The sequence below is a fragment of the Lepus europaeus genome, chromosome X (genome assembly GCF_033115175.1).
Source record: "Lepus europaeus isolate LE1 chromosome X, mLepTim1.pri, whole genome shotgun sequence".
NCBI classification, from domain to species: domain Eukaryota; kingdom Metazoa; phylum Chordata; class Mammalia; order Lagomorpha; family Leporidae; genus Lepus; species Lepus europaeus.
The window spans coordinates 102804896-102827856 of record NC_084850.1 but is presented as its reverse complement, the minus strand read 5'-3'; the positions used below and the strand labels follow the sequence as shown (position 1 = coordinate 102827856).

At 42.6% G+C, this 22961-nt stretch overlaps 1 protein-coding gene and 1 non-coding gene across 2 annotated transcripts in view; one reads left to right on the top strand and one right to left on the bottom strand.

Moving 5' to 3' along the window:
• SLC9A7 (solute carrier family 9 member A7) overlaps positions 1-22961 on the bottom strand; it is a 160169-nt gene that overhangs the window by 49919 nt on the left and 87289 nt on the right. The window contains exons 4-7 of the mRNA XM_062183683.1: positions 20825-20901; positions 18555-18667; positions 2842-2947; positions 1561-1702 (exon numbers count right to left, since the gene is read on the bottom strand). Of these exons, the coding sequence (XP_062039667.1) occupies positions 1561-1702; positions 2842-2947; positions 18555-18667; positions 20825-20901 (438 nt within the window). The remainder of the gene's footprint in view (positions 1-1560; positions 1703-2841; positions 2948-18554; positions 18668-20824; positions 20902-22961) is intronic.
• LOC133753873 (U6 spliceosomal RNA) lies at positions 3603-3710 on the top strand. Its single transcript, XR_009865112.1, has one exon. It is a non-coding gene; the product is annotated as a U6 spliceosomal RNA (small nuclear RNA).

The window sequence follows — 22961 nt, the reverse complement described above, 5'->3', positions numbered from 1 at the left end:
CTCAAGGCTAACCTTTCTTTTCACCTTGTCTCTGGGGGGCCTAAAGCTGCTGCTTATTTTTAAAGTAACAAACATTTAAATTCCCAGTAGAATACAGATTACTAGGGGTTGCAAGTGGAGGGAAGGGAGAAATGAGAAGACACTGTGTAATGACTTCAGACCTTCTGACTGGGATGAGAAGTTCTAGAAACAGATAGTGGGGGATGGTTACACAACTCTGGATGACTTAGTGTCTCTGAATTGTGTGCTTAAAAAGGGATACATGGCAAATTTGGTTACACGTATTTTACCACAATTTTTAAAACTTAATAATGTAATATATCCAGAACCACTGAATCGTACACTTGAAGTAGGTAACTTGTATGGTATGTGAATTATATCTCAATGAAGTTGTTTCATAAATATTCAACTTTCTGAAGAAACTGGCAAGCTGGTTTTCCGTGCACCTTGAAATGCCCTTGGGTCTGATGGGTGCCGCCACAGCCTCAGGATGGACTGGAGAGTTAGCTCTAGCATAGTTGGGGTGGCCTTAGGCAGGCCTGGGAAGCCAAGGCCCTGAGCCTCTGACTTATGTGGGCCATGAAGGCTTGAGTCTAATGGAGGCCCAGGAAAGGAATGCACAACACATAGGGCAGCTACCAGGTGCTGGTGTCACCTTTTGGGACTGGAGCTCCCTAGCCTAATACTACCCTTAGACACGAGGCCAGCAGGGAACCATCTCCTGAGGGGTTTCACTGAGCAACTTCAGTCCTCAGGGCACCAGAAATCCTCTGTGAAAACAAGGCATCCAAATCCCCATTGTCCAATATGGTACCCACTGGCCACACATGGCTAGTATTTCAAATGCTGCTAGTTAGAACTGAGAGGTGCTGTCAGAGTGAGACACGTGCTGTTTTTCAAAGACACGGCACAAAAATTGAGCATACAAAATCTGATTAACCATTTGTCAGTTTTTTTAAAAAAATATGATTTCATGCTGCAATGAGGTGGCCCATGTTGCAATGGTAATGTCCAGGTCCCACAGAGAGGAGGTGATGAAGAATTAAGTATATCTGAGGAGGGTTTGCTTGATGGCTCCACAGGGTGCTTCTTCGTTTGCTTGCAGAAGCTAAACATGCCATCCTTTGTTTACAGAAGACCACCTTGCAGTAATTCTCATGGACGGCCCCCAGCTAGTTCTGGCCACAGTAACAGTACATGGCCCTAACAGCCAACAAAAGCAGCAATCTGGGGCTAAAGCGCTTCCCAGCCAGTGGTCCCTGACTCCCAGCCTCCTCTTGGCTCCTCAGCTCCTTCCATGCCCCTAAAACTCCTTCTCCAATGGTTTATTTGAAAGCGAGAGAAAAGGCAAAGGTGAGGACAGAGGGAAGTCTGGAAGTTGTACTCCCTAAGATTTTCTCAGACTTAGCTACAGAGCCAACATTTCCAGAGTCCACCACAACCCCAGGAACGATCAATTTAAGATTCCGATGTGAAAGGAAGCACTGAGAACTTTTCTTTTTGAAAGTGGAATGCTACATATACATGCCCAGGCAGGGGCAGAAGCTACAAAAAGGATATAAGAGCGGTCACAACACCAGTCACAGCTCCCATAGTAAAAGAGCCACTGAATATACCCAGAAAAATGCCAACTGACTTAAAGAAGGCAGCAGCATCAAAGGCGTGAGTGTTCAGCCCCGCGGGCTGGTAGGCAACAATAGACCTGGAGTTTAAAAAGAAGTGAGAGTTAGAAAAAAAAAAAAACACGTTGTTTTCAACACCATAGTATACTAGTTCTCCCCCACCCCCACTTCTTCATAGTTTCACTTTCCGCAGTTTCACTTACCCACAGAGAGCCATGGTCTGAAAATAGTACATGGAAAATTGCAGAAATACATAATTCATAAGTTTGAAGTTGTGTGCCAACTCTGAATAGTATTCTAAAATCTTAGGCCACCCCTCTCTACCCCACCTGGGACATAAACCATCCATTTGTCCAGTGTATCCATGCTGTATATGCCACCCACTCAGTATGCTGGTCACTCAGTAGCTGTCTCAGCTATCAGGTCAGCTGTCACAGTATTGCAGTGTTTGTGTTCAAGTAACCCCTAGTTTACTGATAATGGTCCCAAAATGCAAGAGTAGTGATGCTGGCAACTCAAACATGCCAAAGAAATGCTACAGAGTGTTCCCTGGGTGAAAATGTGAAAGTTCTCAACTTAAGGAAAGAAAAAAAAGTCATGTGCTGATGTTGCAAAGATCTACATTAAGTCACTGATAATCTCTTATTGTGCTTAATTTATAAATTAAACTATATCATAGGCATGTACATACAAGAGTACATTAAAAACCTCATGGAAAATTGAATTAAAAGATAAGTTTATTTTGATGTAAAACTTTTTAAAATCCATGATTAGTTTTCTCATAATATGCATTTTCCATGAACTTTAAGGACCCCCCTCATATGCATGGATTGTGAAGGGTTTTTTTGCACCAAAATAAACATATTTTCATTCAATTTTCCATGACATTTTTGAAGTCTCCTTGTATAGGGTTCAGTACAATCTACAGAGTTAGGCAGCCATTGTAACGTCTCCCTTACAGATAAGGCAGAACTACTATAACTGAAAATATCACCACACACAGGAGTCTACACTCTGCCATGTACATTCACTGAATGTACTCTGCAGCCACCATGCTACGTTGGCCTGAGCATTCTGATCACCGCCAAGTAGACAAAGCAGCATAGCTTAATGAAGAACGCTGCTACATCTCATTTAGAAACCCACCCAATTCAATAGGGACCACTGGATTTAGCCCAAACCAGAGTCTGGCTGATCCAGCAGAAACATTGCTACTTACGAGGACAGCACAATGGCCACAGCATCATTCAGGACACTTTCTCCAAACAGAAGTGCATAGAGATCCACGTCGGCGTGCAGTTCATTAAATATCGCCAGCACAGTCACTGAAAGATGGGCCCAAAGCGCAGTGATTACCTTTGGTTTGGGGCTCTGAACTACTCATTACGGGTTTATAGAGGCAATTGGAGGAGCAGGTGGTTTGAGATACAGTGAGGGAGTCAGAGATAGACTGTCTAGGGCAGAAATGAAAAGGCCATGGACGTGCCGCTTGAGTCTAACGATACGGCCCCCAACCATCACACTTCCATGGTAATCCCTTCACGCCTTGAGAAGCCATGCCACAGGACTTGAACACACAATCACAATCCACGTGGCTTGGCTCCACCAGTGGGTTGGAACCTCTTTGAAAGCAGAAATCCCAGCATAGGGGCAGGGCCCAGAGATGACTTTAATAAAGCTCTGTGAAACAATCAACGTCTTCATTTATGACCGACTCTATGTAATTCCACTCTGTGGAGTTTTCACATTTCTTAGGCATTTACAAATCAGTTATTCTCCATATCAGCAGTTCTCAGATTTGAGCCTCATGACTCCTTCACATTGTTAAAAATTGAGGCCCTTTAAGACCCTTAGTTTTGTGGGTAACAGCTATCAATACTGCATCGCAAGAAACAGGAGAAATATTCATTCATTTACAATTAACATGAAGAGTCTTCAAAACATTTAAGGAAAATATATACTGTGAAAAAATTATGCATGGTGTTTGCTTCGGCAGCACATATTCTAAAATTGGAACGATGCAGAAAAAGTTAGCATGGTCCCATGTGCAAGAATGATACACAAATTCATGAAGTGTTCCATATTTTTATGCAGAGAAAGCATTTGGTAAGATTCAATACACCTTCATGATATAAACTTTTCACAAACTAGGTATAGAAGGAACATTCTTCAAAATCACAAACCAACAACCAATATCATACTGAATGGGGGAAAGCTGAAAGCTTTTCCCCTCAGATTTGGAATAAGACAAGGATGTCCACTTTCACCACTCTTATTCAATATAGTACTGGAAGTTTTAGCTAGAGCAAATAAGGCAGAGAAAGAACTAAAGGCCATCAAAATTGGAAAGAGGAAGTCAAATTATCCATGTCTGCAGATGACATGATGTTGTACATGGAAACACCTAAACACTCCACCAGAAAGCTGTTAGAATTGATGAATCAATTAGCAAATTTGCAGATTACAAAATAAACATACAAAAAACAGTAGCTTTTTTGTATGCTAATGATGAACTCACTGAAAGAGAAATCAAGGAAGGAATTACATTCATAATAGCTGCAAAAATATCAAATATGTAGGAATAAATTTAACCAAAGAAGTGAAAGCTCTACAATGAAAACTATCAAACATTGATGAATCAAATAATCAAGGACATAACAAAATGGAAAGATATTCCTTGCTCATGGATTGGAAGAATTAGTATCATTAAAATGTCTATACCACCTCAAGCAATCTACAAATTCAATGCAATCCTTATCAAAATATCAATGGCATTATTTACAAAGTTAGAAAAAGCAATCCTAAAATTCATATGGAATCATAAAAGATCTCAAATAGTCAAAGCAATCATGAGTAAGAAAAACCAAGCTGGAGGCATCACAATACCTGATTTCAAGCACACTGCAAATCTATAGTAATTAAAACAGCACAAAAACCAATAATGGAACAGAACAGCAAGCCCAGGAATTAATCCACATATATACAGCCAACTGATGTTTGACAGAAGTACTAAGACCACACAGTGGAGTAAGGATAATGTCTTCAACAAATGATTCTGGCAAAACTGGATTTATATATGTAGAAGAATGAAATTAGATTCATACCTCTCATCATGTATAAAAAATCAACTCAAGATGGATCGAAGACCTAAATTTAAGTCCTGAGACTATGAAGTTGCTGGAAGAAATCGTGGGGGACCACTTCTTGGACAAGACCCCCAAAGCATAGGCAACAAAAGCAAAGCTAAAGTGACTATATCAAAGTCAGAAACTTTTGCATATCAAAGAAACTGATCAATAGAGTGAAGAAACATCCAACATATGGGAAAAATATTTGCAAACCACTTATCTGACAAAGGATTAATATCCTGAATATATCAACAACTTCAAAAATGCAACAATGAAAAAACAACCAATCTAGTTGAGAAACGGGCAAAGGACTTTAATAGTTCTCAAAAGAAGAAATACACATGGCCAACAAATATGAAAAAATGCTCAACATCACTAGCCATTAAGGAAATGCAAATCAAAACCAAAATTAGATATCACCTTATCCCTGTCAGAATGGCTAAAATCCAAAACATAGAGACCAACAAATACTGACAAAGATGTGGACAAAGGGGAGCACTTATATACTGTTGGCAGGAATGTAAACTGGTGTAGCCACTGTGGAAAACAGTGTGGAGATTTCTTTGAAAACTAGAAATAGAGTTGCCATATGATCCAGCAATCCCACTACTGGGCATACACCCAAAAGACATGAACACAATATATCAAAGAGATACCTGCACCACCATGTTCATAACAGCACTGTTCACAACAGTCAGAATTTGGAATCTACCAAGGTATCCATCATCAGATGAATGGATAAAGAAAATGTGGTATATATACACAATGGAATATTATTCAGCTATAAAAAAGAGTGAAATTCTACCACTGGCAGCAAAATGGACACAACTGGAGGACATCATGCTGAGTGAAATAAACTGAACATAGAAAGACAAATACATCATGTTCTCCCTTATATGTGGGAGCTAAAGCTTAAAAAACAAACAGAAAGAAAGAAAGAAATGCCTGTGTGTATCAATACTGCTGCAAATACAGTTTTGTAAAATTTTGTTTGAGACGCTGACACTGTGGTACAGCAGGTTAATGCCTTGGCCTGAAGCGCCGGCATCCCATATGGGCGCCAGTTTGAGACCCAGCTGCTCCACTTCTGATCCAGCTCTCTGCTGTGGCCTGGGAAAGCAGTAGAAGATGGCCCAAGTCCTTGGGCCCCTGCACCCGCATGGGAGACCCAGAGGAAGCTCCTGGCTCCTGGCTCCTGGCTCCTGGCTCCGGATCAGCACAGCTCTGGCCATTATGGCTAATTGAAGAGTGAACCAGCAGATGGAAGACCTCTCCTCTCTGCCTCTCCTCTCTCTGTGTAACTCTGACGTTCAAATAAATAAATAAATCTTTTAAAAAAATTTGTTTTAGACCTTTGTGAAACCAATGGTTAAAAATGTTATACTATTATAGCTCTAATGACCTGTGATTGAAGTTTACTGTATATGGGTGAAATGGTCATTTTTCCATTCAATTACTGTTTATACCTGTGGTCTATATTCCCGCTAAACTAGGGTCTTCTTGCTTTTTACTTGTCAAACTTCTTATCTGATGAAGTATTAAGCCTTTTCATTGTAATGTAAATTTAAAATATGTTATCTCAAAAACTAAAAGAAAGGGAGAGGGAAGGAGGGTGGGAAGGAGAGAGGGAGAGGGAGGGAAAAAGGGAATGTCATTCTATTCCTAGAATTATATCTATAAATCTCATTCAATCTGTTAAAAACTAGTTAAAAATTAAAATAGAAAAAGAAATGTACTATTTAAAACTGAGTCCCCGCCGGTTCTGTCCTGGCTGCCCCTCTTCCAGGCCAGCTCTCTGCTGTGGCCAGGGAGTGCAGTGGAGGATGGCCCAAGTGCTTGGGCCCTGCACCCCATGGGAGACCAGGATAGGCACCTGGCTCTTGCCATCGGATCAGCGCGGTGCGCCAGCCGCAGCGCGCCAGCCGCGGCGGCCATTGGAGGGTGAACCAACGGCAAAAGGAAGACCTTTCTCTCTGTCTCTCTCTCACTGTCCACTCTGCCTGTCAAAAAAAAAAAAAAAACAAAACAAAACAAACAAACAAAAAAAAAAACTGAGTCCCAATAAAGCTTTATCTGGAAAAGAAAAAAAAGGAAAATTATGCACATAATTTTTAAAAATTTTGCAGTAAAATAAACTTATCTTTTAATTCTATTTTCCATGAACTTTTTGAAGTTCCTTGTGATAACCCATTATATGTTAACATAACATATTTTTTAAAGATTTTATTTATTTATTTGACAGAGTTACAGACAGTGAGAGAGAGAAACAGAGAAAGGTCTTCCTTCTGTTGGTTCACTCCCCAAATGGCCACAACAGCTGGAGATGCACTGATCCGAAGCCAGGAGCCAGGAGCCTCCTCCTGGTCTCCCATGCAGGTGCAGGTGCCCAAGTACTTGGGCCATCCTCCACTGCTTTCCCAGGTCATAGCAGAGAGCTAGACTGGAAGAGGAGCAACCGAGACTAGAACCGGCGCCTATATGGGATGCTGGAGTCGCAGGTGGAGGATTAACCTAGTGCACCACAGCGCCGGTCCCAACATAACATATTTTTAAGAAAAATTTTTGTTTTCCAAAAAGAAAAAAAAAAGTGAGTGAAGACAGCCATTGTTTTACATTTTTGCAAATTTCTTTAATTTTTTTTTTCTGATTACTGAAAGACAGGGTTAACTTATCTGTCGAGTAACAGAGTCAACATTACATGTTATGTAGCCTCTGAAAAACTTCACTGTACGCTTGTGAGAGAAGAAGCATAAAAAAATTGGGTGCTGATGGACCCCCTGAAAGGGTCTTCAGGACCCACAAGGGCCCCCAGGCCACATCTGGAGAACCACTGCTTCAGCGCAGGGTTTCCCCACCTCTGTTGTATTGCCATTTCAGGCCGGATAATGTCTGTTGTAGAGGGCTGGTCTGTGCATCATAGGACAGTTAGCAGCAGCCCTGGCCTCTACCCACTAGATGTCAGTAGCGCTGCACCCTTTAACTGTAATGAATAAGACTGTCTCTAAACCTCCTTACCATAAACATTTATATGTTTAAGCTGATATATCAGAGGCAGGTTTTTCTGTTATTTGCAGCCAAAGGCATGAGTAACCAATATAAGCAGAAAACCAAGCAAGATGGATGTGTAAGTTTCATGAGTTATTATGAACCAACAGTTTTGTAAGCACCAGAAATGGAACTCTGCTGGTCCCCCTGGAAACCCTGCCTCCAGATGTTCCACCCTAACGTCAAACCCCTCCTTTCCGTCAAAAAGAACCATTAACCAGAATTTTATAGTAAGCACTTCCTTGACATGCCTTGTAGTTTGATCACTCAAATGCATATCCTGTGATACTATCGTGTTTTTGAAGTTCATTTATTTACTTGAGAGAGGGAGAGATAGAATATCTTACATTCACTGGTTCACTCCCCAAATGCCTACAACTGCTGGGGTTGCGCCAGACTGATGCCAAGAGCCAAGAACTCCACCTGGGTCTTCCACAATGGGTAGCAGAGACCCAAGTACTTGAGCCAACATTTGCACATTAGCAGGAAGCTGGAATGGAAGTGGAGGTGGGACTTATCCCAGACACTCCCTATGGGATGTGGATGTCCTAAGCAATGGTTTAACCTGCTGCACTACAACAACACCCATCCATGTCCATTTTTTAAATTTCAACTGACACATAACTATATACATTGATGAGGTAGAATGTGATGCTTCAATCCAAGTACACATTGTGATGTGATCAAATCATGGCAGTTAGCATAGCCATCACTACAAATGTAGTGCAAACATTCCGAATCCTCTCTACTAGCTATTTTGAAATATATACTAGAATACTGTTAACCATAATTACTCTTCTGCACACTAGAACATCAGAACTTATCTCTCCTGTATAACTGTAACTTGGTACCCAATGACCAACCTTTTCTGAGTTTCCCTCCCTTCTCCCTTTCACCATGTTAGCATTATTCTACACTCTACTTTTGAGATCAACTCTTTTAGCTTCAGTGTATGAATGAGATCATGTGGTATTTATTTTTCTGTGTCTGGCTTATTTCTTTCTTTTTTTTTTTTATTTGACAGGCAGAGTTAGACAGTGAGACAGAGAAAGGTCTTCCTTCCGTTGGTTCACCCCCCAAATGGCCACTACGGCCAGTGCGCTGCGCTGATCCGAAGCCAGGAGCCAGGTGCTTCTTCCTGGTCTCCCATGCGGGTGCAGGGCTCCAAGCACCTGGGCCTTCCTCCATTGCCTTCCTGGGCCACAGCAAAGAGCTGGACTGGAAGAGGAGCAACCGGCACCCATATGGGATGCCAGCGCTGCAGGCGGAGGATTAACCAAGGTAGCCACGGGGCCGGCATGGCTTATTACACTTAATATAACATCTTTCAGGTTCTTCCATGTTGCTGCAAATGACAGGATTTCATTCTTTTTTGTGGCTAAGTAGTATTCCAATGTATATATATACTTGTTTGCATCTCTTTCACTATATAGGATTTCTCTCCATTCATTTTTCTTGGCTCTCTTTTCATAATGCCTTATTGTCTAGTTCTCTCATTTCTGAATTGTCCAATCCTAACGCAAGCAGTTCTTTCCTAACTTCTATCATTTTCTTAATTTCCTTTATTTTCTTCCGGAATATTGTTAAAAGTTTCACCTGTTAAGGACAATAGCTTTCTAGTATGACTTCATCGGCTGTCGCCTTATTATTCAGAAGTATTCTCCTCGATTTTTTTCACAATAAGTTTGCACAAAATTCAACCTCAATCCATCTCTGTTGCTCATATTTAAATAAGGTAGGGAAAGGATATTATAACTAGTACTGAAACAGTACCTTTACACTTTGTGTTTCTGCGTGGGTACAAACTGATGAGATCTTTACTAATTACATACTGAATCGATCTTCTGTATATAAAGATAATTGGAAATGAAAAAAAAACAAACCTGGTGTTAAAATGGAAATGGCATAGAAAATTAATTAATTTAAAAAAATATATATTATGTAGGATCTCTGTCTTTAATGTGCTGTACACCCTTATTTAATGCTATAACTAGTACTCCAACAGTATTTTTTTTTCTTTTCTTTTCACTTTGTGTTACTATATGGGGGGCAAACTGTTGAAACCGTTACCTAATATATACTAAACTGATCTTTTGTATACAAAGAGAATTGAAAATGAATCATGATGTGATAGGAAGGGGAGAGGGAGCGGGAGGGGGGAGGGTTGTGGGTGGGAGGAAAGTTTTGGGAGGGGGAAGCCATTGTAACCCATAAGCTATACTTTGGAAATTTATATTCATTAAATAAAAGTTTAATTAAAAAAAAAAAAAAAGAAGTAGGCCTGGTAGGAAGAGCTTTCCTAGCTTCGTGGTTCTAGAGCTCCCTCTATTGGTTTCACATGGAACTTTAAAAAAGATAACCTCTGCGTAGCTACCTCCCCACTACTTTTCTGAAACCCAGCGCCACCCCATCTTCCATTGGTATCTGAGCTTTCTTCTTCCTTTAATACCTGTTAACCAGGGCCTGTGGCCTAGCAGATCATCTTTAGAGAGTGACTGTGTCCTTCCAGGGAGATCTTTATTGGGTATTTCTACATCGGTCATTTATTTATTTCCTGAAAACCCACTCATTTCTTTTTCTGCTGCCTCTAATCTCCTCCAGTCAGTCTCCCTGCACTCACCATCAACTTGGTCTCCTCCAAGTTTTACCTGTTATCAGGAAAATCCAGTAAGTTCTTTAACCCCAGGAAGGACCGCTCATTTTTTTGTAGAACTATTTCTGGAAATTCCTGGCTTCCCTTGTACTCAGGATCAGCAGCAGCCCCCCTATGCCCCTGCACAGCTGCTATTCTCGTACCTGAGTTCCACTGCTGCTGTTGGGATAGTCATTTGGTCAGTTACCTTTATCTCTGGTGTGTTTTTAATTTTTTTTTTGGTTGTCTTGCTTTCTCTATTTTTGTTAGGAGTTGAGGGATGTTTCAAAGTGAAACTGCCCCCCATTCTTTGTTTTTAAAAAGTTTAATCCATTTATTGCAAGGGAGCGAAAGATAATTTGGTTTTGAAAAATGTCTACTATATCATGAGGTTTCTCCAAGCTTATTATAAATCAAGGGGCTGAAATCAGTGCTTTATGCACTGAGACATGAACCAGACACCAGCAGGGGCATGCTCACCAGCTACAGCACTTATAGGCCGTAGCATCTTTATAATACATGAGGGTGCTTCCCAAAGTTCATGGCAGGTGCACATTTGGTAAAGTGGCTAAGATAGCACTTTGGATGCCTGCATCCATGTAGGAGTGCCTGGGTTCAAGTCTTGGCTCCACTCTCAATTCAAGCTTTCTGCTAATGAGCATCTTGAGAGGCAGCTGGTGATAGCTCAAGTACTTGGGTCTCTGCCACCCGTGGGAAACCTGGTTTGAGTTCCATTCTCCTGACTTTGAGGGCATTTGGAGAGTGAACCAACAGATAGAAAAGTGCTCTCTGTCTCTATACAAAAGGAGATAATTAGGGGTTAGATTTTAAAAAGTTATTTTCTGAATTCTTTATTACATGAACAATATTTTCTTATCACCTGTACTGGTTTGTCATTAGTTGATGTAAGAATTGTCTTGCTGTAGGGCAGCTGTTGTGATGCAGCAGGTTAAGCTGCTACTTCGGACATGCACATCCCATATCTGAGTGCCTCATCTGAGTCCCAGTTCTGTACTTAGGATCCCGCTTCCTGCTAATGCACCTGGGAAGGCAACTGATGGTGGCCCAAGTACTTGGGTCCCTGACATCCATGGGAGATATCAGGATGGAGTTCCAGGCTCCTGGCTTCACCCTAGCTAAGACCTGGCTGTTCTGGCCATTTGGAAGTAAACCAGCAGATGGAAGCTATCTCTTTCTGTTACTCTGCCTTGCAAAAAATTAAATATTTTAGAAGGTCTTGTTTTTAATCTAATGTGTAAGAAAAATTAACAGATAAAACAATTAATGAGGCCTTACCATGAAGCACGTATTATGCAAAGAATTTTACACTTTAGAAAACCTATAAGGTGGGCAGTACTATCATGCCTTCCATTTAGACTTGGTGAATCGGGTACTGTATGATGAGTTGCTTTACGCTACCATATTGAAATTGCCCAAATGTCAATGGTTGGCCAGAGAGAAATTTTATCCCTCACTCAACACAGCATATCCACGGCGAGTTAGCACAGGAGGCCTTTGCCCATGTCAGTCACTCAGCGACACGGGCACGTCAGCCTGATGGAGGCTAATCTCAACAATCAGAGCCCAGGAGACCCAGGTCAGAGCACAATCAGGCTCCTAGCAGGAAACAGAGGGGACCCTCAAATACAGTGATTTGAGTTTAACAAAGGGGTCCTTTCTACAACTGTGCGCAGAGCACAGGGAAATAATAAGGGAGAACGCAGTAGTTGGAGGCTGGAAAAAGGAAGTTTTTTTTTTTTTATCATCCCCAGGCCTGAAGGCTCCAGGGAAAGGAGTTTAATTACCAGAACCTGAGAGGCATTGTGACCCCTAAACAAGGGGCACAGCCGGCCTGTAGGGGCTCTGCAGCTCTGTCCTCCTCCCTGTGTTCCACTGGCTCTCCCCTGTGGACAACTCCCAACAGAGACCCAGAAGGCAAATTCTGTACAAACCAGCCTCCTGGGACAGAGAGGAGGGTGGGGAAGGGTGGCTGGTAAATCTAGAGGGACAAACAGAAGACACAGCCACCAACTGGCTAGGAGAACTCAGCACACAGCAAAGCCCAAAGACAGCGAAGTGAGGGATTGGACTACATGACTTCCAAAAGCCCTGCTAACTTTGAAACCTGGTTTTCCTAAAACCCCACAGTTACCAAGAATAAAAAATAACCCATAGGTAGGCTGGCGCCACGGCTCACTAGGCTAATCCTCTGTCTGCGGCGCTGGCACACCAGGTTCTAGTCCCGGTCGGGGCACCAGATTCTGTCCTGGTTGCCCCTCTTCCAGGCCAGCTCTCTGCTGTGGCCCAGGAGTGCAGTGGAGGATGGCCCAAGTGCTTGGGCCCTGCACCCCATGGGAGACCAGGAGAAGCACCTGGCTCCTGGCTTTGGATTAGCGTGGTGCGCTGGCTGCAGCGCGCCGGCTGCAGCAGCCATTGGAGGGTGAACCAACGGCAAAGGAAGACCTTTCTCTCTGTCTCTCTCTCTCTCTGTCCACTCTGCCTGTCAAAAAAATAAATAAAATAACCCATAGGTAACTTACTTACCCATGTTAATAAAGGATATCAGGGGAGGGCACTGTTGTTCAGTGGGTTAAGTTGGCTTGGGATGCCTGCATCCCATACTGGAGAACCTGGTTCAAGTCCTGGCTTTCCATCCAGCTTCCTGCCAATGTGCCTGGGAGGCAGCAGGTAATGGCTTAAGTATCTGAGTTTCTGCCACCCATCTGGTGGACCTAGATGAAGTTCTGGGCTCCTGGCTTTGGCCTGGCCCATCTCTAGCTGTTGATACCATTTAGGGAGTGAACCAGCAGGTGGAAGATCTCTCTCTTTTTCTCTGTCACTCTGCCTTTCAAATAAACCGATCTTTAAAAAACTAAAAGATAGCATGCATAATTCATAAGAGTAACAATGAACACAGAACTGGTCTGAACTTCAACTTTTTATTCTGCTTGCCCTTCACCTTATAAATTAGGTCAGGAACTCTGCTTTGTCCCTCCTAACCAAGCCTGTGTATGGCCACAATGAGGAAAGTGGGTGCTGATAACCCCAAGAGGATGGAGTGGCAATGACAGACTGGGTAAAGTGACTTCTCAAGGAAGGGATTCAACAGATTGTCCCCCACCCCAGCTATAGCAAGACCGCTGAAATCAGACAGCAGAGTCACAATAGCTGTGTTCTGCTGGACATGAACTAAGAAATTGCAATGAAGTGCCTGAAGACCACAGGTGGAGATACAGGTTGAGCATCCCTGATTTAAAAAGGTAAAATACTTGGGGCTGGCACTGTGCAGCAGCAGATTAATGCCTGGCCTGAAGCACTGGCATCCCTTATGGGCACCAGTTCGAGGCCCAGCTGCTCCACTTCCAATCCAGCTCTCTGCTATGGCCTGAGAAAGCAGTAGAAGATGGCCCAAGTGCTTGGGCCCCTGCACCCATGTGGGAGACCTGGAAGAAGCTCCTGGATCCTGGATTCAGATTGGTGCAGCGCCGGCTGTAGCAGCCATTTGGGGAGTGAACCAACGGAAGGAAGACCTTTCTCTCTGTCTCTCTCTCTCACTGTCTAACTCTATCTGTCAAACAAATTTTTAAAAATGATAAAAATGATAAAGAAAAAAAAAAGGAAAAGGCAAAATACTCTGAAATCGGAAACGTTTTGGGCACCAATGGGACATCCAAAAAGATTCAGATTTGGGGACATTTCAGATTTGGACTTTCAGATTAGGGATGCCCAATTGGTAACATCTTTGCAAATGTTCCAAATTAAAAAAAAAAAAAAACCTCCAAAATCGGAAACACTTCTGGTATCAAGCATTTCATAAGAGACACTCTACCTATATTTAAAAATCAGTGGGAAAAGTCAGCAAACAGCAGATCTAGGAAGAAGATAAAATTAAGCGCCTGAAATTTGCTCACTCAACTAATTGTTCTTAAATACTGCATCTGTTTACCAAAGAGCACTTAGTACTTGCAAACATGCAGGACAAAGTACAAGTACCATCATGTACCAAACAGCCTTAAAGAATGGTGGGAACAGGTAACTGAAGGAGTCTGGGACAAAAGACTAGGCAGGTGGTAGGCTGGCACTGAGTCTCAAAGGATGAGCAAAAGATCGACGAACCTAAGTGATGTAACTACAGAATTAGTCTTGGACAACAGAGATGCTAGCTTTTGGCACCTTTGAGTAAGGCTGATTAACTCAATGGGTGTAAAAGTGGTAGGATTAAAATTAGGGGAAGCCCCATAATGGTTTGCAGAAAGGAACAGCACCTGTTTTCTCTGATAGCTGCCCAGCAACTCACTATGTGGTAGAAATAGAAACTTGCATTTTCTTTCCTTCATTGTGGATCCATTCAAAGCTACAGTCCACAAAGGTGGCACATGGCACCCATGACATAACCACAGAACAGGGAGGGCTCCCAACCACAGAACAGCCTACACCAACCCACACATATGGTGTCACCTTCAACAGGAAGACCCAAGACTAGTGTCTCAAGCCAAGTATAGTATATCAGGGACGAGGCCCTCTTATTCTTTCACTTCAGGCAATACCTCTCCATATCCCAACACTACAACAATTTTCTGGTCTGTGGCCCCCCTCTAACTCTGCACTGAACTTTCTTTTTTATCTCTTTTATGACTCAAGTTTTCAAACAATGGATTTTTAGGAGGCTAGTAAACCACTTTTAATTTCCAAAAACATTCGACATCTTAGAAAGATTTCCATTTAAAAAGCAGTTAAACTTAATGTCCTGATGTTTAATAAGTTTAAACTTTCAATTTTCTAGAACTTTCATTTATCTATAACCCTTACTGTGCCCATCTTCACAGGCTAAATAAAAGTGGTGAGACATGGTAATGCCTTCTGTTATTTTCTAACCATAGCATTGACACATTAAAGGCAAGTAAACAATTATGAAGATAATCTGGAAAAGTAAGCCTTTCTATCTAATTAAGTGAAGCAACACTAATAGCTCAGAAGACAATCACAATAATCTTTATGTTACACTCACCTCCCTTTGCTTGAAGTACTAGCAAGAAGTTAGTCATAAAGTTATACACGGACATCACTAGCAATGTATTTTCAGACGAAATACCTTTCTTAGACTTGTGAAGAATTTATTTCCCAATAGACACACTTCTGGAGATAGTCACAGATGATGCAATATTAAAATAATAAAGCTACCCTTCACAGTGCCCTTCGGAAGCATGCTTGGGCTAAGTGATGACCTGTTATTACTTTCTTAAAAATCAGGAGAACAGCAGAGAAATCTCTGCCTGAGTCACAGGTGGATAGAGAGCGACACAGCAGATGCTAGACTCAGTGCTGCCCATGTGTGATTTCATTTAATCATCTCAGGAGCCCTGGAAACAGGAAGCATTATTTCTGCTTTTATGACTGAGGAACCTAATGGGGGAGGACAAAGTGGGTCCCTGAGCAGCAACTGGCAGGGCCACTCACTCTAAGGCCTGTGTTTTCACATCCTACCTTCTTTTCACAAACCAGGGTGCCTCAATCAGCCACATTTTCAATATTAATTCACTTAGGGTGTTTGTAAGAAAATGCAGGGTGTAAGAGAGGTCAGTGTGCTTTGGAATACTGGGATTCTTCAGAACCACAACAATTGTTTAGAGCTATGCTGTCCAATGTGGTAGCCACTAGTCACACATGGTTATTTAAATTGCAATATGGAGCTGGCATTTAGCCCTAGTGGTCAAACTTCCTCATCCCATATCAGAGTACCTGGGTTTGACTTCTGGCTCCAGATCTTAATCCCAGCTCCCCACCAATGAAGACCCTGGGAGGCAGTGGTGATGGCTCAAGCAACTGGGGTCCTGCCGTCCAAGTGGGAGACCTGGATTGAATTCCTGAGCTCCTGACTTCAGCCATGCCCAGTCTCAGCTGTTGCGGGCATTTGGATAGGGAACCAGTGGATAGGGGAGTGCTCAATGCTCTCACTTCTGTATCCACTCTTTCTCCCCCTCTTTACCAATCCCCTCAAATAAAAACAATTTTAAATTTAAATTTAACATAAAGTAAAATTTAAAATTCAGTTCTTCAATTGTACTACCTGACTTTTCAAATGCTCAATAATGACATGTGGCTACTGGTTATGATAATGGGCTGTGTAGATGATAGAACATACCTGCCTTCACAGCAATATCTCTGGGGTAACATTGATCTAAAGGACCCCCAGAAGACATGGTCAAGGAAGAATTTTAGTATCTATAAAGTTATTACTGTCCAGAATGTTAGTGGGCATTAAGACTTTTCTATACCCACTTTTAGGACAGGGCCAGCTATTTCTCCATATTCTTTCCTTAAGATGTATGATGATCTTATCCTGGCATCCACGGGGCATTAGTTCCAGGATCCCCCCAAGGATATTAAAATCTGCAGATGCTCAAGTCGCTTATATGAGATAGCATAGCATTCACACAGAAGCTACACACATCTTCCCCTATACTTTAAATCATGTCTAGATTACTTATAATACCTAATACAATTGTAAATGCTATATATACAGTAATTATTTTTCAAAGATTTTATTTGAAAGGCAGAGCAAGTGAGTGTGTATGTGTGTATGTGTGAGAGAGAGAGAGGGAGAGAGGGAGAGAGGGAGAGAGGGAGAGAGGGAGAGAGAGAGAGAGAATATTCCATCTACTGGTTTACTCCTCAAATGGCTACAACTGCCAGAGCTGGGCCAGGATGAAGCCAGGAGCCTGAAGCTCCATCCAGATCTCCCATGTGAGTGGCAGGGACCCAAGCACTTGGGTCACCTTCTACTGTCTCCCCAGGCGCGTTAGCAGGGAGCTGGATTGGAAGCAAAGCATCCGGGATCAAACTGATATTCTGATATGGGATGCTGGCATCACAAGAGGCAGCCTAACCCACTGTACCACAACGCTGACCCTGTACACAGTTAATATACTGTGCTGTTTAGGGAATAATATCAAGGGGAGAAATGGTCTGTACATGCTCAGTACAGACACAAATGTTTTTCCCAATATTTCCAATCTGCAGTTGGTTGAACCCAAGGAAGCAAAAGCTACAGACATGAAGGGCTGGCCATATCCTCAATTGTTGGCACTGGAGAAAAGAATAGCTGTATCTGCTTTATGCAAACAGATTTCATTGTAAGTTCCAACATAGAGGAGAGCTTTTTGTTTGTTTTTGAGCTGTGAGGGAGGTGTGGCACATAATAATTCCACTTTTAAGAACTGGTTCAACTAACACTTGAAAAAACAAGGTAAGAGATTCATGACTAAGAAACCACATCACAGTGTGCAATCACGCAAGAACGCAGCACAAAAGGTGATTACAAATTAAATTACACTCACTATAGGTACCCATGTGTTTCCATAAGAAAGGGTATTATTTAAACTAAATGATATGTTTCCTAAAAGAGGGCAAAAGCACAACACTGAAAAAGAAAACAGTCTAATTGTAAAAATTATGACCAAATTAGTCATTTAAAATAAAAGGCAAAAGGAAATACAGGTGTAAACAACCCAAGGGCCTAGTGACAGATGAATAAATAAACAAAATGTAGTATAGACATACAATGGATTATTCTTCAGCCTGAAAAAGAAAGAAATTATGACATATGCTACAACACAAATGAAGTTTGAGAACATCAAGCTAAATATGAAATAAGCCAGATACCCAAGGACAAATACCATATGATTCTGCTTATACAAGGGATCTTAGAGTAAGCAAGTTCATAGAAACAGAAAGTACAATGGTGGTTTCCAGGGGCTGAGAATAGGAAGGGGTTGTGTTCAATGAGTAGAGTTTCAATTTTGCAAGATGAAAAACATTTGGAGCTTGGTTGCACAGCAGTGTGAACAGACTTAACACTAATGAGTTGTACATATAGAAATGGTTAAGATGGCAAATTTTATGTTGTGCATTCTACCACCACCACCACAACAACAACAATAAAAGGGAAATGTACACCATTCTTAGAATGGTTGTCTACATCTATTCAACTCTCCTACCAGTCACTTCCTCTACCATTCCATGTTAATACTATAGTCTCTCTATTGCAACCAAAGTTAATGATTGCTCCAAATTCTCCAAGATCTCAGTAACAGAAAATCATAATGATTAAACCAAATATGGACATACCCGGGTCAGTAGCAGAGATAATTGCTCCAAAAAAGAGACAATCCGTGTAGTAAAATTTGTCTGAGAGCTGTCCCACAATCTTCATGAGCTTCACCACACCATACATGAGATTTCTATAAGAAGGCAAGGTAAACCTGTCAGGTGAAGATAACTCCAGAAGCCTAGCACACTGCACTTGGAAGGGAGATCTATGAAACCAGCAGGCAGCTGCTATGGATGCATACTTACCAGGAACATAGGCAAACAGGACCTCGGTACCAAGTAATGGTCTGTGGTTAAGGTCATCTTGTTGAAGCCCCTGAACTTTTTATTTTTAAAAGGCGTGTTCACTAACAACTACAGCAGCAATGAAGTAAGGTGTTTAATTAGCAACAAGAAAAGGCATCTTAAGCAACTGGGTCAGAGAGAAATCCATACAATGTGTAATCAATTGCTGCAAAACTCTAAGGTTCTAAAACAGTATATTTAAAGTCATGGAAATGACTGGACTGGAAGCTGCAGAGGAAAAAAAATGGGCTTATATCACACAGATCCCAGTGATTGACCTATTACTGCCTTCTCTGTCAAGGATTATCTCAAAGAGGAAAGAGGCCAATCTCTCTAAACACAGGCATCTGGCCTCTCACTCTTCGCATGAGCCAGGTAGGCCAGCAGCATCCCTTCTTATGCTGTGCAGGATATGACGTGATCTAAGAAGGATCTAAGTTACATTGAAGTTACATCTTCAGCTTGGCTGGAGCACATTTCCTACAGCTTACACAGTGGGAGGAGTGGGGAGTATTAAAAAGCCTGGCAGCACATATTACAAAAGTGTGGGGGCTGGCACTGCAGGACAGCAGGTAAAGCTGATGCCCACAGTGCCAACATCCCATATGGGCGCCAGTTTGAGTCCTGGCTACTACACTTCCAATCCAGCTCCCTGCTAATGTGCCTGGGAGAGCAGCAGAGGACAGCCCAAGTGCTTGAGTCCCTGTACCCGCATGGGAGACCCAGAAGAAGCTCCTGGCTCCCGGCTCCTGGCTTAGGCCTGGCCCAGCCCTGGCCATTGCAGCCATTTGGGGAGTGAACCAGTGAGTGGAAGATCCTCTCTCTCTCTCTCTCTCTCTCTCTCTCTCTCTCTGTTTGGGGAGTGAACCAGTGAGTGGAAGATCCCCCCTCCCTCTCTCTCTCTCTCTCTCTCTCTCTCTCTCTCTCTGCTTCTGCCTCTTTGTAACTCTGCCTTTCAAATAAATAAATCTTTTTTTTTAAAAGTGTGATACATGTGTGCATGTATGCCTGTGGTAGCAGTGGTTGTAGGGGTTAGGGGAGTGAAAGCAGTCGGGGAACTGACTCATTGTACCCTACAGCCAACCCTCTTAACAATGAGACTCTCTGTGGTGAGGACTGTGTCACTGCCTACCAATTTTGAGGAGTACCAGTCAGATATTTTGTATAATGCCCTACAGTTCAGATTTGTCTAATTTTTATCTCATGGATCCATTGAAGTAATGTATTTTTGGGTGGAAGACTAGAGCAGTCAAGTATCCTTATCATACATCAAGGGTATACACTGTCATCACGGCTTATCACTGCTAATGTTAGCCTTGATGTAGCTTAGCCCTTCCCACCCTGCTTTGCATATGGGCTGCACACAGTGACTTCTGAAGAGTAAAGTATGGAAAGGAGGAAAACAGTGGCTTTACACATTTTTTCTTGTGTCCCTCTGACATGACCCACATCCTTCTGTTTGTCTTCTGTGTACTTCCTTACTTTCAGGCTTTAAGAGATGAGGGAGAGGGACAGGGACAGGGGCGGGGACAGGGAGAGATATTGAGATCTTTCATCTGTCAGTTCACTCCCCAAATGTCTAAAACGTTTGGCCTGGGCTGGACCTGGCCAAAGCCAGGAGCCAAGAGCTCAATCCAGGTCTCCCAGTTGGGTGGCAGATATCTAACTGCTTGAGCCAACACCTGCTGCCTCCAACAATGCACATTAGCAAGAAGCTAGAACTGGAAGCAGAACCCAGACTCCAACCCAGGCACCCTGACACAGAATGCAGGCATTCCAAGTAGTGTCTTAGTTAACTTCTACACCAAATGCCTGTTCCTAATGAACCTAAATTTTAATTGAACTATGCACATGCAACTAATAGCTATCATACTGGACAGTGTAACTGTCCATTCTAACTACCATCATGAAAAACATCAAAAATACTGGACTCTGTGCATCCATGTAGATCTCATCCCTTTGGAAAGCATGCTGATTTGCTCATGTGACAAAGGTTCACTCACCCAATAATGAAGCAGGAAACAGCAGTCCCCAAGAAGGCATAGGCCAGAATAGACCCAAGATTTCTGAAAAAGTGCCTCTGAATAAAACAAAAGAACAGGAATTACATTGTGATTGTCTGACAGTGAATGCAAGAAACATAGTAACATTCTCTGAAAAGTGAAACTACTTACTTCCTCCATTACATCAAGAAAGAACTGAAATCACTCCTGAATAAGGCCACTTAGCCTAAAACGTCATGGTTTTAAAATATCCTCTGCACTTTCAATCACTGAGAAAATAAGCAAGGTATGACTAAGTTTCAATCAAAACTACTCAGGCTGATTATATAAAATTACAGCAAATGTGCGCGTGTGCGCACGTGTGTGTGTGTGTGTGTACACATGCATGCATGCACACAATGTGTACTAGGAGATGTAAATAGGCCAATCATTTTCTTTTTGATGCAAGGAAACAGGTTTATTCAAGTGGCCACCTAGGGGAAGGCAGTCACTTTAGTCCCAAATATGCTGTTCCCAATTTACAAAGTAGTAAGAGAAACTTTAAAGGAAAAGGGGGAGTTTGTCAAGCAGGTTTCCAGCATCAGTGTTCACTTCACTTAAAGTTGAGGTTTAGACCAATCATTTTTTAAAAGATCTGGTTTTTATTTATTTGAAAGGCGCAGCTACAGAGAGAGGAGAAGGAGGGTGGTGGGGGAGAGGGAGAGAAGGAAAGAGGGAGAGAGCAAGAAAAGGAGAGAGGGGGAGAGAGAGGGGGGGAGGGAGGGAGGGAGAGAGGGAGAGAGAGAGAGGGAGAGGGAGGATGACAGGGAGACAGGGAGAGATCGAATAAATCTTCCATCCACTGGCTTGCTCCCCAAATAGCCACAATGTCCAGGGCAGGGCCAGGCTGAAGCCAGGAGCCAGAAGCTTCATCTGGGTCTCCCACGTGGGTGCAGGGGCCCAAGCACTTGGACCATCTTCTACTACTTTCCCAAGTGCATTAGCAGGGAGCTGGATCAGAAGTCTAGAACAGGTGCTCATATGGGATGCAGGCATCACAGACAGAGGAGGGGCTGCACCTGCTACACCATAACACTGACCTCAACCAATCATTTTAATTTATTTAATCCAAATATGTTACTTCATGATTCAGCTAGTAACTTCCAGTTCCTTTTTTTTTTTTTTTTTTTTTGGACAGGCAGAGTAGACAGTGAGAGAGAGAGAGAAAGGTCTTCCTTTTGCCATTGGTTCACCCTCCAATGGCCGCCGCAGCCAGCGCACTATGGCCAGTGCATCGCGCTGATCCAAAGGCAGGAGCCAGGTGCTTTTCCTGGTCTCCCATGCGGGTGCAGGGCCCAAGGACTTGGGCCATCCTCCACTGCACTCCTGGGCCATAGCAGAGAGCTGGCCTGGAAGAGGGGCAACCGGGACAGAATCTGGCGCCCTGACCAGTACTAGAACCCGGGGTGTCAGCGCCGCAGGCGGAGGATTAGCCTATTGAGCTGCAGCACTGGCCCACTTCCAGTTCTGATGGTACCTTAGAAGATATTTTAGATTTACAATGGAAACAAATCAAGTGTGAAAATTGCTATCTAAGATGCTTTCTGCTTAATTCAGCTTCAGAAAACACAGTCCTAAATATCTGTTCTCAGGCCCTGAAGCATCTCCTTATATTCATCTGGATTCATCCTTGGAGCCTGGGCAAGAGGGACCATAGAGAGGGATGTGGAGAAATGAGTAACAGGTAGTTCCTTCCATCCAAGGTAGACAAGTTTATATAGGACAAAACTCATACCAATATAAGATATAGCAATAACTCAGAAAGAGGCAAAAAAAATCCTGCAATCCTCTTACTGCTTCTGCACACTCATTGGTTACCTTAAAATACACACACACACACACACACACTTACATCTTACAAGTTATTAGGCCTGTGGTATATTCTGAGGGGAAAACATACAAAAATCCTTCAAACACCCTAGTCAAACATGGGCAAGGAATACTGTAGCTACCAATAAAAAAAAAAAAAGTGGTGGAGCTCCAGCATGCCAACTGCCAACCAGGAAAGACAGGAAGCACCTGGCCTGCATCAGGCAATCACCAGAAGAATGACCAGAAAATGGCTGCAGGTGTCCTCTGGCCTGCATGGAAGACATCG